At 36.5% G+C, this 16,768-nt stretch overlaps 1 protein-coding gene across 1 annotated transcript in view; it reads right to left on the bottom strand.

The window, feature by feature from the left end:
- LOC138309138 (uncharacterized) overlaps window positions 1-13,078 on the bottom strand; it is a 75,086-nt gene extending 62,008 nt beyond the window's left edge. Inside the window, exon 1 of the mRNA XM_069250287.1 lies at window positions 12,964-13,078. Within this exon, the coding sequence (XP_069106388.1) occupies window positions 12,964-12,984 (21 nt within the window). The 5' untranslated portion in view covers window positions 12,985-13,078. The remainder of the gene's footprint in view (window positions 1-12,963) is intronic.
- Between the last annotated feature and the right edge of the window lie 3,690 nt (window positions 13,079-16,768).

Raw genomic sequence — 16,768 nt, forward strand, 5'->3', positions numbered from 1 at the left:
AGGAGATATGTTAACCCTCTGTACCATTGTTACTTTACAGTATACCATTACTATTGTCTGAGGAGATATGTTAACCCTCTGTACCATTGTTACTTTACAGTATACCATTACTATTGTCTGAGGAGATATGTTAACCCTCTGTACCATTGTTACTTTACAGTATACCATTACTATTGTCTGAGGAGATATGTTAACCCTCTGTACCATTGTTACTTTACAGTATACCATTACTATTGTCTGAGGAGATATGTTAACCCTCTGTACTTTACAGTATACCATTACTATTGTCTGAGGAGATATGTTAACCCTCTGTACTTTACAGTATACCATTACTATTGTCTGAGGAGATATGTTAACCCTCTGTACTTTACAGTATACCATTACTATTGTCTGAGGAGATATGTTAACCCTCTGTATCATTGTTACTTTACAGTATACCATTACTATTGTCTGAGGAGATATGTTAACCCTCTGTACTTTACAGTATACCATTACTATTGTCTGAGGAGATATGTTAACCCTCTGTACTTTACAGTATACCATTACTATTGTCTGAGGAGATATGTTAACCCTCTGTACTTTACAGTATACCATTACTATTGTCTGAGGAGATATGTTAACCCTCTGTACTTTACAGTATATACCATGACTATTGTCTGAGGAGATATGTTAACCCTCTGTACTTTACAGTATGCCCTACTATTGTCTGAGGAGATATGTTAACCCTCTGTACCATTGTTACTTTACAGCATACCATGACTATTGTCTGAGGAGATATGTTAACCCTCTGTACTTTACAGTATGCCCTACTATTGTCTGAGGAGATATGTTAACCCTCTGTACCATTGTTACTTTACAGTATACCATTACTTTTGTCTGAGGAGATATGTTAACTCTCTGTACTTTACAGTATGCCCTACTATTGTCTGAGGAGATATGTTAACCCTCTGTACCATTGTTACTTTACAGTATACCATTACTATTGTCTGAGGAGATATGTTAACCCTCTGTACCATTGTTACTTTACAGTATACCATTACTTTTGTCTGAGGAGATATGTTAACCCTCTGTACTTTACAGTATGCCCTACTATTGTCTGAGGAGATATGTTAACCCTCTGTACCATTGTTACTTTACAGTATACCATTACTATTGTCTGAGGAGATATGTTAACCCTCTGTACCATTGTTACTTTACAGTATACCATTACTATTGTCTGAGGAGATATGTTAACCCTCTGTACCATTGTTACTTTACAGTATACCATTACTATTGTCTGAGGAGATATGTTAACCCTCTGTACTTTACAGTATACCATTACTATTGTCTGAGGAGATATGTTAACCCTCTGTACCATTGTTACTTTACAGTATACCATTACTATTGTCTGAGGAGATATGTTAACCCTCTGTACCATTGTTACTTTACAGTATACCATTACTATTGTCTGAGGAGATATGTTAACCCTCTGTACTTTACAGTATACCATTACTATTGTCTGAGGAGATATGTTAACCCTCTGTACCATTGTTACTTTACAGTATACCATTACTATTGTCTGAGGAGATATGTTAACCCTCTGTACTTTACAGTATACCATTACTATTGTCTGAGGAGATATGTTAACCCTCTGTACCATTGTTACTTTACAGTATACCATTACTATTGTCTGAGGAGATATGTTAACCCTCTGTACCATTGTTACTTTACAGTATACCATTACTATTGTCTGAGGAGATATGTTAACCCCTCTGTACTTTACAGTATACCATTACTATTGTCTGAGGAGATATGTTAACCCTCTGTACTTTACAGTATACCATGACTATTGTCTGAGGAGATATGTTAACCCTCTGTACCATTGTTACTTTACAGTATACCATTACTATTGTCTGAGGAGATATGTTAACCCTCTGTACTTTACAGTATACCATTACTATTGTCTGAGGAGATATGTTAACCCTCTGTACCATTGTTACTTTACAGTATACCATGACTATTGTCTGAGGAGATATGTTAACCCTCTGTACTTTACAGTATACCATTACTATTGTCTGAGGAGATATGTTAACCCTCTGTACCATTGTTACTTTACAGTATACCATGACTATTGTCTGAGGAGATATGTTAACCCTCTGTACTTTACAGTATACCATTACTATTGTCTGAGGAGATATGTTAACCCTCTGTACTTTACAGTATACCATTACTATTGTCTGAGGAGATATGTTAACCCTCTGTACTTTACAGTATACCACGACTATTGTCTGAGGAGATATGTTAACCCTCTGTACCATTGTTACTTTACAGTATACCATGACTATTGTCTGAGGAGATATGTTAACCCTCTGTACCATTGTTACTTTACAGAATACCATTACTATTGTCTGAGGAGATATGTTAACCCTCTGTACTTTACAGTATACCATTACTATTGTCTGAGGAGATATGTTAACCCTCTGTACTTTACAGTATACCATTACTATTGTCTGAGGAGATATGTTAACCCTCTGTACTTTACAGTATACCATTACTATTGTCTGAGGAGATATGTTAACCCTCTGTACCATTGTTACTTTACAGTTTATCATTACTATTGTCTGTGGAGATATGTTAACCCTCTGTATCATTGTTACTTTACAGTATACCATTACTATTGTCTGAGGAGATATGTTAACCCTCTGTATCATTGTTACTTTACAGTATACCATTACTATTGTCTGAGGAGATATGTTGACCCTCTGTACTTTACAGTATACCATTACTATTGTCTGAGGAGATATGTTAACCCTCTGTACCATTGTTACTTTACAGTATACCATTACTATTGTCTGAGGAGATATGTTAACCCTCTTTACTTTACAGTATACCATTACTATTGTCTGAGGAGATATGTTAACCCTCTGTACTTTACAGTATACCATTACTATTGTCTGAGGAGATATGTTAACCCTCTGTACCATTGTTACTTTACAGTATACCATTACTATTGTCTGAGGAGATATGTTAACCCTCTGTACCATTGTTACTTTACAGTATACCATTACTATTGTCTGAGGAGATATGTTAACCCTCTGTACCATTGTTACTTTACAGTATACCATTACTATTGTCTGAGGAGATATGTTAACCCTCTGTACTTTACAGTATACCATTACTATTGTCTGAGGAGATATGTTAACCCTCTGTACCATTGTTACTTTACAGTATACCATTACTATTGTCTGAGGAGATATGTTAACCCTCTGTACTTTACAGTATACCATTACTATTGTCTGAGGAGATATGTTAACCCTCTGTACTTTACAGTATACCATTGATATTGTCTGAGGAGATATGTTAACTCTCTGTACTTTACAGTATACCATTACTATTGTCTGAGGAGATATGTTAACCCTCTGTACTTTACAGTATACCATTACTATTGTCTGAGGAGATATGTTAACCCTCTGTACTTTACAGTATACCATTACTATTGTCTGAGGAGATATGTTAACCCTCTGTACCATTGTTACTTTACAGTATACCATTACTATTGTCATGAGGAGATATGTTAACCCTCTGTACCATTGTTATTTTATAGTTTATCATTACTATTGTCTGAGGAGATATGTTAACCCCCTGTATCATTGTTACTTAACAGTATACCATTACTATTGTCTGAGGAGATATGTTAACCCTCTGTACTTTACAGTATACCATTACTATTGTCTGAGGAGATATGTTAACCATGTGCCATTGTTACTTTACAGTATATCATTACTACCCGCGTTCTGAAAATTTACATTAATTTATTTGAATCCTTTTGAAGGTGATAATAAGTTTAGTATTAACGGTAAGTTAATAACTTTTGCGACTCTACAAAATTATCAATCTCATTTTACATTCCCGTTTTGAATATCAAAAGCCGTTTGGGAAAGATAGTGGGCCTTTAAAGCTATAACATGTGGATAGTTACGAGAGTGGGAAATGGTATACACGCACGTGTTCCCTGTACAGTTCACACGAGAGTCAGCATTCACACACATCACCATTTATCGATTAACGTTCTAAGGTTACGGCAGTTCTAGACTGTGTGTGACATTGTTTTATAACTGCTGATTACTCTTTCATTTTTTAAAGTTTCATTTTACGCTGCCTTACAAAGTCAATATGTTGGGAGTTTGTTTTGAAAATTAATTTCGAGTCCGATATAGATCGCGTGTTCTCCTGACGCAGTGCTGAACCAGAAACTGACAATTTTATTTTGATGCGAGTTTTTTTCCGTTTATTGCTAGTGTTGTTTTTTTCCGTTTATTGCTAGTGTGTTTTTTTAAATGAGCTTCTTCGAGAGTATAAAATTGTCTTCGGGAATTAACCCAGTTAACCAATTGCCCTTCCGAAGCACTGTTTCGATTTTACATTTTCTGTGTCCCTCTGTAATCTATATAGATATCATTCCTCAGAAGTGTGGGCCAGCACTTCCGACCTTTTGTTGGTTTGGCCACATACAAAATGTTACCATACACTGCCGTACAGACATTAGTGGTTAATTACTGCCTAACTATACAGAGGAGTTTGGCCACATACAAAATGATACCATACACTGCCGTACAGACATTAGTGGTTAATTACTGCCTAACTATACAGAGGAGTTTGGCCACATACAAAATGATACCATACACTGCCGTACAGACATTAGTGGTTAATTACTGCCTAACTATACAGAGGAGTTTGGCCACATACAAATGATACCATACACTGCCGTACAGACATTAGTGGTTAATTACTGCCTAACTATACAGAGGAGTTTGGCCACATACAAATGTTACCATACACTGCCGTACAGACATTAGTGGTTAATTACTGCCTAACTATACAGAGGAGTTTGGCCACATACAAAATGATACCATACACTGCCGTACAGACATTAGTGGTTAATTACTGCCTAACTATACAGAGGAGTTTGGCCACATACAAAATGATACCATACACTGCCGTACAGACATTAGTGGTTAATTACTGCCTTACTATACAGAGGAGTTTGGCCACATACAAAATGATACCATACACAGCCGTACAGACATTAGTGGTTAATTACTGCCTAACTATACAGAGGAGTTTGGCCACATACAAAATGTTACCATACACTGCCGTACAGACATTAGTGGTTAATTACTGCCTAACTATACAGAGGAGTTTGGCCACATACAAAATGATACCATACACTGCCGTACAGACATTAGTGGTTAATTACTGCCTAACTATACAGAGGAGTTTGGCCACATACAAATGTTACCATACACTGCCGTACAGACATTAGTGGTTAATTACTGCCTAACTATACAGAGGAGTTTGGCCACATACAAATGTTACCATACACTGCCGTACAGACATTAGTGGTTAATTAATGCCTAACTATACAGAGGAGTTTGGCCACATACAAAATGATACCATACACTGCCGTACAGACATTAGTGGTTAATTACATATATACCAACACTGCCGTACAGACATTATGGTTAATTACTGCCTAACTATACAGAGGAGTTTGGCCACATACAAAATGATACCATACACTGCCGTACAGACAACAGTGGTTAATTACTGCCTTATATATATAACTATACAAAGGAGTTTGGCCACATACAAAATGATACCATACACTGCCGTACAGACATTAGTGGTTAATCACTGCCTAACTATACAGAGGAGTTTGGCCACATACAAAATGATACCATACACTGCCGTACAGACATTAGTGGTTAATTACTGCCTAACTATACAGAGGAGTTTGGCCACATACAAATGTTACCATACACTGCCGTACAGACATTAGTGGTTAATTACTGCCTAACTATACAGAGGAGTTTGGCCACATACAAAATGATACCATACACTGCCGTACAGACATTAGTGGTTAATTACTGCCTAACTATACAGAGGAGTTTGGCCACATACAAATGTTACCATACACTGCCGTACAGACATTAGTGGTTAATTACTGCCTAACTATACAGAGGAGTTTGGCCACACACAAAATGTTACCATACACTGCCGTACAGACATTAGTGGTTAATTACTGCCTTACTATACAGAGGAGTTTGGCCACATACAAATGTTACCATACACTGCCGTACAGACATTAGTGGTTAATTACTGCCTAACTATACAGAGGAGTTTGGCCACACACAAATGTTACCATACACTGCCGTACAGACATTAGTGGTTAATTACTGCCTAACTATACAGAGGAGTTTGGCCACATACAAAATGATACCATACACTGCCGTACAGACATTAGTGGTTAATTACTGCCTAACTATACAGAGGAGTTTGGCCACATACAAAATGATACCATACACAGCCGTACAGACATTAGTGGTTAATTACTGCCTAACTATACAGAGGAGTTTGGCCACATACAAATGATACCATACACTGCCGTACAGACATTAGTGGTTAATTACTGCCTAACTATACAGAGGAGTTTGGCCACATACAAAATGATACCATACACTGCCGTACAGACATTAGTGGTTAATTACTGCCTAACTATACAGAGGAGTTTGGCCACACAAAATGTTACCATACACTGCCGTACAGACATTAGTGGTTAATTACTGCCTTACTATACAGAGGAGTTTGGCCACATACAAAATGTTACCATACACTGCCGTACAGACATTAGTGGTTAATTACTGCCTAACTATACAGAGGAGTTTGGCCACATACAAAATGATACCATACACTGCCGTACAGACATTAGTGGTTAATTACTGCCTAACTATACAGAGGAGTTTGGCCACATACACAAATGTTACCATACACTGCCGTACAGACATTAGTGGTTAATTACTGCCTAACTATACAGAGGAGTTTGGCCACACACAAATGTTACCATACACTGCCGTACAGACATTAGTGGTTAATTACTGCCTAACTATACAGAGGAGTTTGGCCACATACAAAATGATACCATACACTGCCGTACAGACATTAGTGGTTAATTACTGCCTAACTATACAGAGGAGTTTGGCCACATACAAAATGATACCATACACTGCCGTACAGACATTAGTGGTTAATTACTGCCTAACTTATACAGAGGAGTTTGGCCACATACAAAATGACTGCCTAACTATACAGAGGAGTTTACCACTGCCTAACTATACAGAGGAGTTTGGCCACACATGATACCATACACAGCCATACAAAATGATACCACTTCCGCCACATACAAATGTTACCATACACTTCCGTACAGACATTAGTGGTTAATTACTGGCCTAACTATACAGTTTGGCCACATACAAATGTTACCATACACTGCCGTACAGACATTAGTGGTTAATTACTGCCTAAATATACAGAGGAGTTTGGCCACATACAAATGTTACCATACACTGCCGTACAGACATTAGTGGTTAATTATGCCTAACTATACAGAGGAGTTTGGCCACATACAAAATGATACCATACACTGCCGTACAGACATTAGTGGTTAATTACTGCCTAACTATACAGAGGAGTTAGGGCCACATACAAAATGATACCATACACTGCCCGGAACAGACAACAGTGGTTAATTACTTGCCTTATATATATAACTATACAGAGGAGTTTGGCCACATACAAATGATACCATACACTGCCGTACACGACATTAGTGGTTAATTTACTGCCTTACTATACAGAGGAGTTTGGTCACAATACAAATGTTACCATACACTGCCGTACAGACATTGGTTTAATTAACTGCCTTACTATACAGAGGAGTTTGGCCACATACAAAATGATTACCATAAACAGCCGTACAAGACATTATGGTTAATTACTGCCTTAACTATACAGAGGAGTTTGGCCACATACAAAATGTTACCATACACTGCCGTACAGACATTTGGTTAATTAATGCCTAACTATAACAGAGGAGTTTGGCCACATATACAAAATGATACCATACACTGCCGTACAGACATTAGTGGGTTAATTACTGCCTAACTATACAGAGGAGTTTGGCCACATACAAAATGATACCATACACTGCCGTACAGACATTAGTGGTTAATCACTGCCCTAACTATACAGAGGAGTTTGGCCACATACAAAATGATACCATACACATCTCTGCCGTACAGACATTAGTGGGTTAATTACTGCCTAACTATACAGAGGAGTTTGGCCACATACAAAATGACATCATCATACACTGCCGTACAGACATTAGTGGTTAATTACTGCCTAAATATACAGAGGAGTTTGGCCACATACAAATGTTACCATACACTGCCGTACAGACATTAGTGGTTAATTACTGCTAAACTATACAGAGGAGTTTGGCCACATACAAAATGATACCATACACTGCCGTACAGACATTAGTGGTTAATTACTGCCTAACTATACAGAGGAGTTTGGCCACATACAAAATGATACCATACACTGCCGTACAGACATTAGTGGTTAATTACTGGCCTAACTATACAGAGGAGTTTGGCCACATACAAATGTTACCATACACTGCCGTACAGACATTAGTGGTTAATTACATGCCTAACTATACAGAGGAGTTTTTGGCCACATACAAATGATACCATACACAGCCGTACAGACATTTAGTGGTTAATTACTGCCTAAATATACAGAGGAGTTTGGCCACATACAAATGTTACCATACACTGCCGTACAGACATTTAGTGGTTAATTAATGCCTAACTATACAGAGGAGTTTGGCCACATACAAAATGATACCATACACTGCCGTACAGACAACAGTGGTTAATTACTGCCTAACTATACAGAGGAGTTTGGCCACATACGAAATGATACCTTACACTGCCGTACAGACATTAGTGGTTAATTACTGCGCCCTTACTATACAGAGGAGTTTTGGCCACATACAAAATGATACCATACACTGCCGTACAGACATTAGTGGTTAATTACTGCCTAACTATACAGAGGAGTTTGGCCACATACAAAATGATACCATACACTGCCGTACAGACATTAGTGGTTAATTACTGCCTAACTATACAGAGGAGTTTGGCCACATACAAAATGATACCATACACTGCCGTACAGACATTAGTGGTTAATTAATGCCTAACTATACAGAGGATGTTTGGCCACATACAAAATGACTTACCATACACTGCCGTACAGACACTAGTGGTTAATTACTATATATAACTATACAAAGGAGTTTGGCCACTATACAAAATGATTACATACACTTAACAACATTAGTGGTAATCACTGCCTATATACAGAGGAGTTTGGCCACATACAAAATGATATCATACACTGCCGTACAGACATTAGTGGTTAATTACTGCCTTAACTATACAGAGGAGTTTGGCCACTTACAAAATGACATCATACACTGCCGTACAGACATTAGTGGTTAATTACTGCCTAACTATACAGAGGAGTTTGGCCACTTACAAAATGATACCATACACTGCCGTACAGACATTAGTGGTTAATTACTGCCTAACTATACAGAGGAGTTTGGCCACATACAAAATGACATACACTGCCGTACAGACATTAGTGGTTAATTACTGCCTAACTATACAGAGGTGTTTGGCCACTTACAAAATGATACCATACACTGCCGTACAGACATTAGTGGTTAATTACTGCCTAACTATACAGAGGAGTTTGGCCACATACAAAATGATACCATACACTGCCGTACAGACATTAGTGGTTAATTACTGCCTTACTATACAGAGGAGTTTGGCCACATACAAAATGATACCATACACTGCCGTACAGACATTAGTGGTTAATTACTGCCTAAACTATACAGAGGAGTTTGGCCACATACAAATGTTACCATACACTGCCGTACAGACATTAGTGGTTAATTAATGCCTAACTATACAGAGGAGTTTGGCCACATACAAATGATACCATACACTGCCGTACAGACATTAGTGGTTAATTACTGCCTTACTATACAGAGGAGTTTGGCCACATACAAAATGATACCATACACTGCCGTACAGACATTAGTGGTTAATTACTGCCTAACTATACAGAGGAGTTTGGCCACATACAAAATGATACCATACACTGCCGTACAGACAACAGTGGTTAATTACTGCTTATATATATATAACTATACAGAGGAGTTTTGGCCACATACAAAATGATACCATACACTGCCGTACAGACATTAGTGGTTAATCACTGCCTAACTATACAGAGGAGTTTGGCCACATACAAAATGATACCATACACTGCCGTACAGACATTAGTGGTTAATTACTGCCTTACTATACAGAGGAGTTTGGCCACATACAAATGTTACCATACACTTTCGTACAGACATTGGTTAATTACTGCCTTACTATACAGAGGAGTTTGGCCACATACAAATGATACCATACACTGCCGTACAGACATTAGTGGTTAATTACTGCCTTACTATACAGAGGAGTTTGGCCACATACAAATGTTACCATACACTGCCGTACAGACATTAGTGGTTAATTACTGCCTAACTATACAGAGGAGTTTGGCCACATACAAATGTTACCATACACTGCCGTACAGACATTAGTGGTTAATTACTGCCTAACTATACAGAGGAGTTTGGCCACATACAAAATGATACCATACACTGCCGTACAGACATTAGTGGTTAATTACTGCCTAACTATACAGAGGAGTTTGGCCACATACAAATGTTACCATACACTGCCGTACAGACATTAGTGGTTAATTACTGCCTTATAACTATACAGAGGAGTTTGGCCACATACAAAATGATACCATACACTGCCGTACAGACATTAGTGGTTAATTACTGCCTAACTATACAGAGGAGTTTGGCCACATACAAAATGATACCATACACTGCCGTACAGACATTAGTGGTTAATTACTGCCTTACTATACAGAGGAGTTTGGCCACATACAAATGTTACCATACACTTTCGTACAGACATTAGTGTTAATTACTGCCTTACTATACAGAGGAGTTTGGCCACATACAAATGTTACCATACACTGCCGTACAGACATTAGTGGTTAATTACTGCCTTACTATACAGAGGAGTTTGGCCACATACAAATGTTACCATACACATCGTACAGACATTGTGGTTAATTACTGATTACTATGTTTGGCCACATACAAATGTTACCATACACTGCCGTACAGACATTAGTGGTTAATTACTGCCTAAATATACTGTACTATTTCAGAGGAAGGATGTTTTTTTAATAACTTGGGTGTCCTTAATTGGTCACATATTCGATGGATCTATACGGCAGAACTACATATGTAAATGTACAGGGGCGTAGCCAGGCTAAAACAATGTGGATGAAATGGTATATTACGGACACCCCTCTCCACTATAACGATTTTCTGGTAATCTGGGATCAAAATTACTTCCATTTGTTTTGAAAATACACTTAGAACGCCCCATTTGTTGCTATATCTGGATATAAATCATGTACAATATTAATTTTGTGTATAAACTTCATCATAGATATTGATTATGCTAAAACGATCAGGAAAAAAATGATGCGGATGCACATGTAACTAATGATGCAGACAGGAACATACCGAACATCCATATCTCTGAAGGAGCTTTGATTTCCGGACTCAGACGAGGACTGTTTTAGCCAATATGTCTTGTATCTACACAATCATATGTGTTTACTTGTTATATGTTTTACAGCCTATTAAATGTAACAACCAGGGTCGTTAAAGAAATCGGGAAAACCGGAGTTCCATGAGAAAACGCTATCCAACGTCTATATATTACCACAGGAGTTTGACGTTCTGTCAGTAATATATAGTATAAATATATATTAAAATACTCCTATATACTATAAAAACACCTTTATTTAAATATATATATATATATATATATGCTATATATTATTGACAGACCGTCAAACTCCTGTGATACTACATTTGCACCTTGAGACTGCCAAACTTACACGAGAGGTGGCTATATGGGGCCTGCGGTAAAGTGTCATTTGGTCATCCCTAAAACTATCGGGGATCGAATTACATATATGTATATTCCTCAGCTTCAATATCTTAGAGTATTATTCCAGACTACAACTTAATACATTATAACCAGCTAAATTTGATACTGTAACACAAACCTCTGAACATCAAATGACCAAAGGGGGATTACTCTAAGAATATGGTGCTCGATGTGGTATTTTACAGTTGGGTATACACATACGTGAATGTTTCCACACGAGCTATATCAAGAACACATTGCGTATAAAAAAAACCGAAATACATATTACATTACTTTTATCAAATCTTATTGAATCGTTAACGTGAAAATCAATTAAGTGGATTTCTATTTAGGCATTTTTACACAAGTTTCAATTATTTTACATCATTTTTTGGTATTAAAACATCTTAAATTCGTCGATTATTGTTCTATTGCATTATAACATGCTAAACGATCTAGACCAGCTATATAGAACTTAGGTGTTATATATACGGTAAGTGTGTGATCGAATGCTCAGAAATTCTCTCAAAATCATTATTTGGTAATGAAGAGGTTTTCATTCAATCATAGAACGTAAAATAAAGCTAGCCCCGAAGAAGTCAAATGGGAAATCGCCGCATTTATACGCTCATAATTATAACAAAATATAATAGACTCCCCCTACTAATATACAAAGTAGAGGAAGGTTAATGTATTGTTTCCAATACAGAAGCATGTGTAATGTAAAGCTCGGTTTATATATAATATGCGTTATATGTTGTATGTAGAAAAGGGTAGCACGAGACTCTATTGGGATACAGGCACGGGACTTTCCCTAGGACCTGGACTATATATACTGACATTATATTAAATAAGAGAGGAAAACTCGAGACTTCGTACGTAGCAAGGCCTTTCTGCCTTAACAGGCGACTTCAGACGGATGTCATATATATAGAGTGTATTCATAGTGAACTAACATCAGAATATAAAACAATGAGCTACTCACTGGTTTCCTTGACGAATCCATTACGTCCCTATGTGCTGTCTATACGGGTGCCATCTTACGTTCGTATACCCCTAATATAGAGTACACTATTACTTCCGATATTTACCCACTGAGCGACCGTTTGTATGTGCCCGGGACAATAACATTGACACTATTTTGGTTAAGCCTTTCAATACACTTCTCATTCAGTGTCCTCTTTACATGTATGGTATCAATTCACCACGGCCTGGGGGTATATAAAATACGAAGTCACGTACGTTTATTTCTCCAAAGTTGTACATTCAACTATTTTCTCTTATGGCAACGCATATGTTAGGGAATTGGTATATGTATGGCGTTTGTCTGTCTATCAAACATAAAAATATCTTAAAATTTCTCTCTATAATTGCCGCATGATGACAATGCTAGTTCTACTGGAGACACTCGATCATTGAAAAACTATTCACTTGTAATTTAAAGGGAAAGTTTTTGAATGTCGTCAATGTAGCGTAACTGGTATAAGGTCCTAACCCCGCTATACGCCATTGTAATCTATACAGTATTTATAAACATTATAAATAACTCGTGACATTACAGTCTTGTATGATTAACTAACAACACTGCGACATTTACTAAATATCAGCCAAATCTAGAGTTATGGTTCCTTGTTTGTTAGGAGAGTCGGTTGAAACGATAAGCCTACTCATTATTTGAACAACAGTGTAATTAACACAAGAAATGATATAAAATATTAAATTTTATTTGCGCAATCAGTACATTTCATGTTAGATGTTTATATATTCTATTACCAAATATTTTTTTATGATGCAATTAATTATTTTTAATATTTTCAACTTGGGGTAAAATTAGAAGCTCAAACTTTTCAGTGGTTGTAATGGTGTCAAGTAAGTACCTTATGTAACCGAATGATAATACGATTTTGCCTTCACCTATTTTTCATAGAGAAAAAAAAGTATCATTTATGCTGTTTTTGATAGAGAAAATAATATCATTTGTCAGCGGTGTTGCATTTTTAACAAGACTGGCTAATTGCATGTAGTTAATTAAGTTTAGCAGAAAAAGTTCGTTATCAAATATTTTAGCTTTGTATTTCAATAAAGTGGTCAAACGTTAATTTTTTTTGTTATTATTTTAAGGTGCATTACAGTACAGGAAATACATATAATCTTTCGCACGGCGGGTCAAAATAACGATAATCAGCGGGGCGAAAAACGACAAACAGCGGGCGAAAAACAACGAACAGTGGGACAAAAAACGAAAAACAGCGGGGAGAAAAACGACAACAGCGGGGCGAAAAACAACAAACAGCGGGGCGAAAAACAACAATCAGTTGGACGAAAAACGACAAACAGCGGGGCGAAAAACGAAAACCAGCAGAGCGGAAAACGACAAACAATAGGGCGAAAAACGACAAACAGCGGGACGAAAAACGACAAACAGTGTGGCGAAAAACGACACACAGAAGGACTGACGAAAAACGGCAAACAAGAGGACGAAAAACGACAAACAGCGGGACGAAAAATGATATTTCGAAAAGGTATGACGGGCCTTTAATCATTGATGTAAAATATTTTTTTTTGCTTTAACTATCTAACTATATCGCATTTTGACAATCATATGTGTTATAATTTTAAATGCACCTGGATTTATTCTGTTCTGTTTTGTTCCTGTCCATAAAATGTATCTCCTTTCTACAAATAATCAAGGATTTATATATGTATGTATACAGTACAGTACTTCTGTACAAATCCTTGATGTGTAACACACATATACAGTATAGATATATTTGTAGTAGATCTTTCCCTTTTGTAACACATTGAATACATTATTTTAAGATGCTCCACCGCTGATAAATGGTATTTTTTCACTATCAAAAATATGAACAGACGATTTAGTATTTTTCTTCAGTTAAAAAAGTTACTTACTTTACACCATTACCACCATTGAAAAGTTTAAGCTTCTAATCTTACTTTAAGTTAAAAATATAAAAAATAATTAATTGCATCCCGAAAAAATTCCATGTCACTATATCCTATATGGAATGAAATACTGATTGCTTATGCACCCAAAGGCAAAATAAATTATTTTATTACATTTTTTTGTGCTAATTAGACATACATACACACGATTAAACACCAATTACTGTTCAAGTGATGAATATCATTTATGCTCTGTCGGCGGTGGAGCATCTTTAAAAAAATGTTTAAATTATCGCTTTTCAAGCTTTCCATGGAATCCATTTTAATTCGTGTCCGAAATATATATATATATATGTGTTTTATAAATCCGGATTCGGATGCGGGTCGATTCAGCCACACGTACCTAAATTTATATTATCGAGACTGGGGTTAAAGTTCATATTTACGCTTCGAGTCACCACGGACAATGCTGTAGAATCATTAGAGCGTGTAAGCGGTTCAGGTAAAGGTATATTATTTACACACATATAAACACTTATGAGCATGTCAGAAGTTTGGTGAGCGGGAAGCTAAAACATTTATCTCCAGTTTCGTGTCCCACATGTACAGTTTGCATGGGAGTTAATTCGCTGGTACCCACCATCGTCAGGTGCCCGTTTAATAGTGTCTGGTGCGGATCGCGGAGTTCTGGGATCTGTACGTAACTGACATAAAAATGTAAACTATTTACAATTTGCGAATTAATGAGATATAACTGTTTAGTATAAACAAGTTAATCCAGTTTATATCCATGAAATCAATTCTATATAACAAATAGTCCCACACAGTACATTTATTTAATTTAAAATAATTGCATTTAAAAACATAATATTTCAACATCAAGGACTTATCATGTATGTTTGTAATCAAATTACACTGATATATTTTTTTTTATTTTATATGTGCTGTTAAATATAACTTTTGAATAATTTGCAGAACTTACCTGCATTTATCATCAATATTTTTCACTTGCATTCATCTGATGCCATCAAGGATTTATAAGTCTCCTTGCATGCATGCATATTAAAAGACGTTCAATTGAAGTGTATAGTATAATCATTAGTTGCTTTTTGTATCGTCACTTTTGAGTATCGAAGCGGGATGAATGAAAACAGGCATGGTATACAGGTCGGTAAAACACCAAATATCGGCATTATTCGTAACTACAAATATGTTTACATTATAGACTTCCTCATAGCATGTATTCGGAGGAATTGGGTTTTCCCCCCATATTCTCCTGAAATATATGTTATAATTGTAACTTATATATGAGTAATTTGATTATTTATTTTTTCACAGTTTGTTTATTCTACATCATTCGTGATTAGAAAGCAGCTAAAACATATCTTAGATATGCATTCACGTAATAGTTTTGTATAGTTGCTTGATATTTTACTGTACATGTATATACATGTATAGTCACTTGATTTAATTAAAAAAATTACTGTATAGTGACTTGTGTAAAACTCTCATTACAAATTGCTAATATTTCTAATTTCAACAATTTTCAAGCAAAATGAACTTACATATGATATTGTTTAGGCCACAGGGTGTGTTTGCATTGAGAAACATATAAAAAAAAAAGGTGGAAAGTTGCGTAAATCTAGTTTTTAGGTCATCTGTCCCGAAGGGTCAGGATGACCTATAGTCGTCATGTTTCGTCCGTTGTCGTGCGCCGTGCGCCGTGCATTAACTTTTCACATTTTGAACTTCTTCTCAAGTTCTACCAGTGCAATTTAGCTAAAACTTGCATGAAATGATCCTGACATGGTCCCGACAAAGTGTTGTTATTTTTCGGGTCGATCCGAAATCCAAGATGGCCGCCACAGCCGCCATCTTGAAAACAC

The sequence above is a fragment of the Argopecten irradians genome, chromosome 15, assembly GCF_041381155.1.
Source record: "Argopecten irradians isolate NY chromosome 15, Ai_NY, whole genome shotgun sequence".
Lineage (NCBI taxonomy): Eukaryota > Metazoa > Mollusca > Bivalvia > Pectinida > Pectinidae > Argopecten > Argopecten irradians.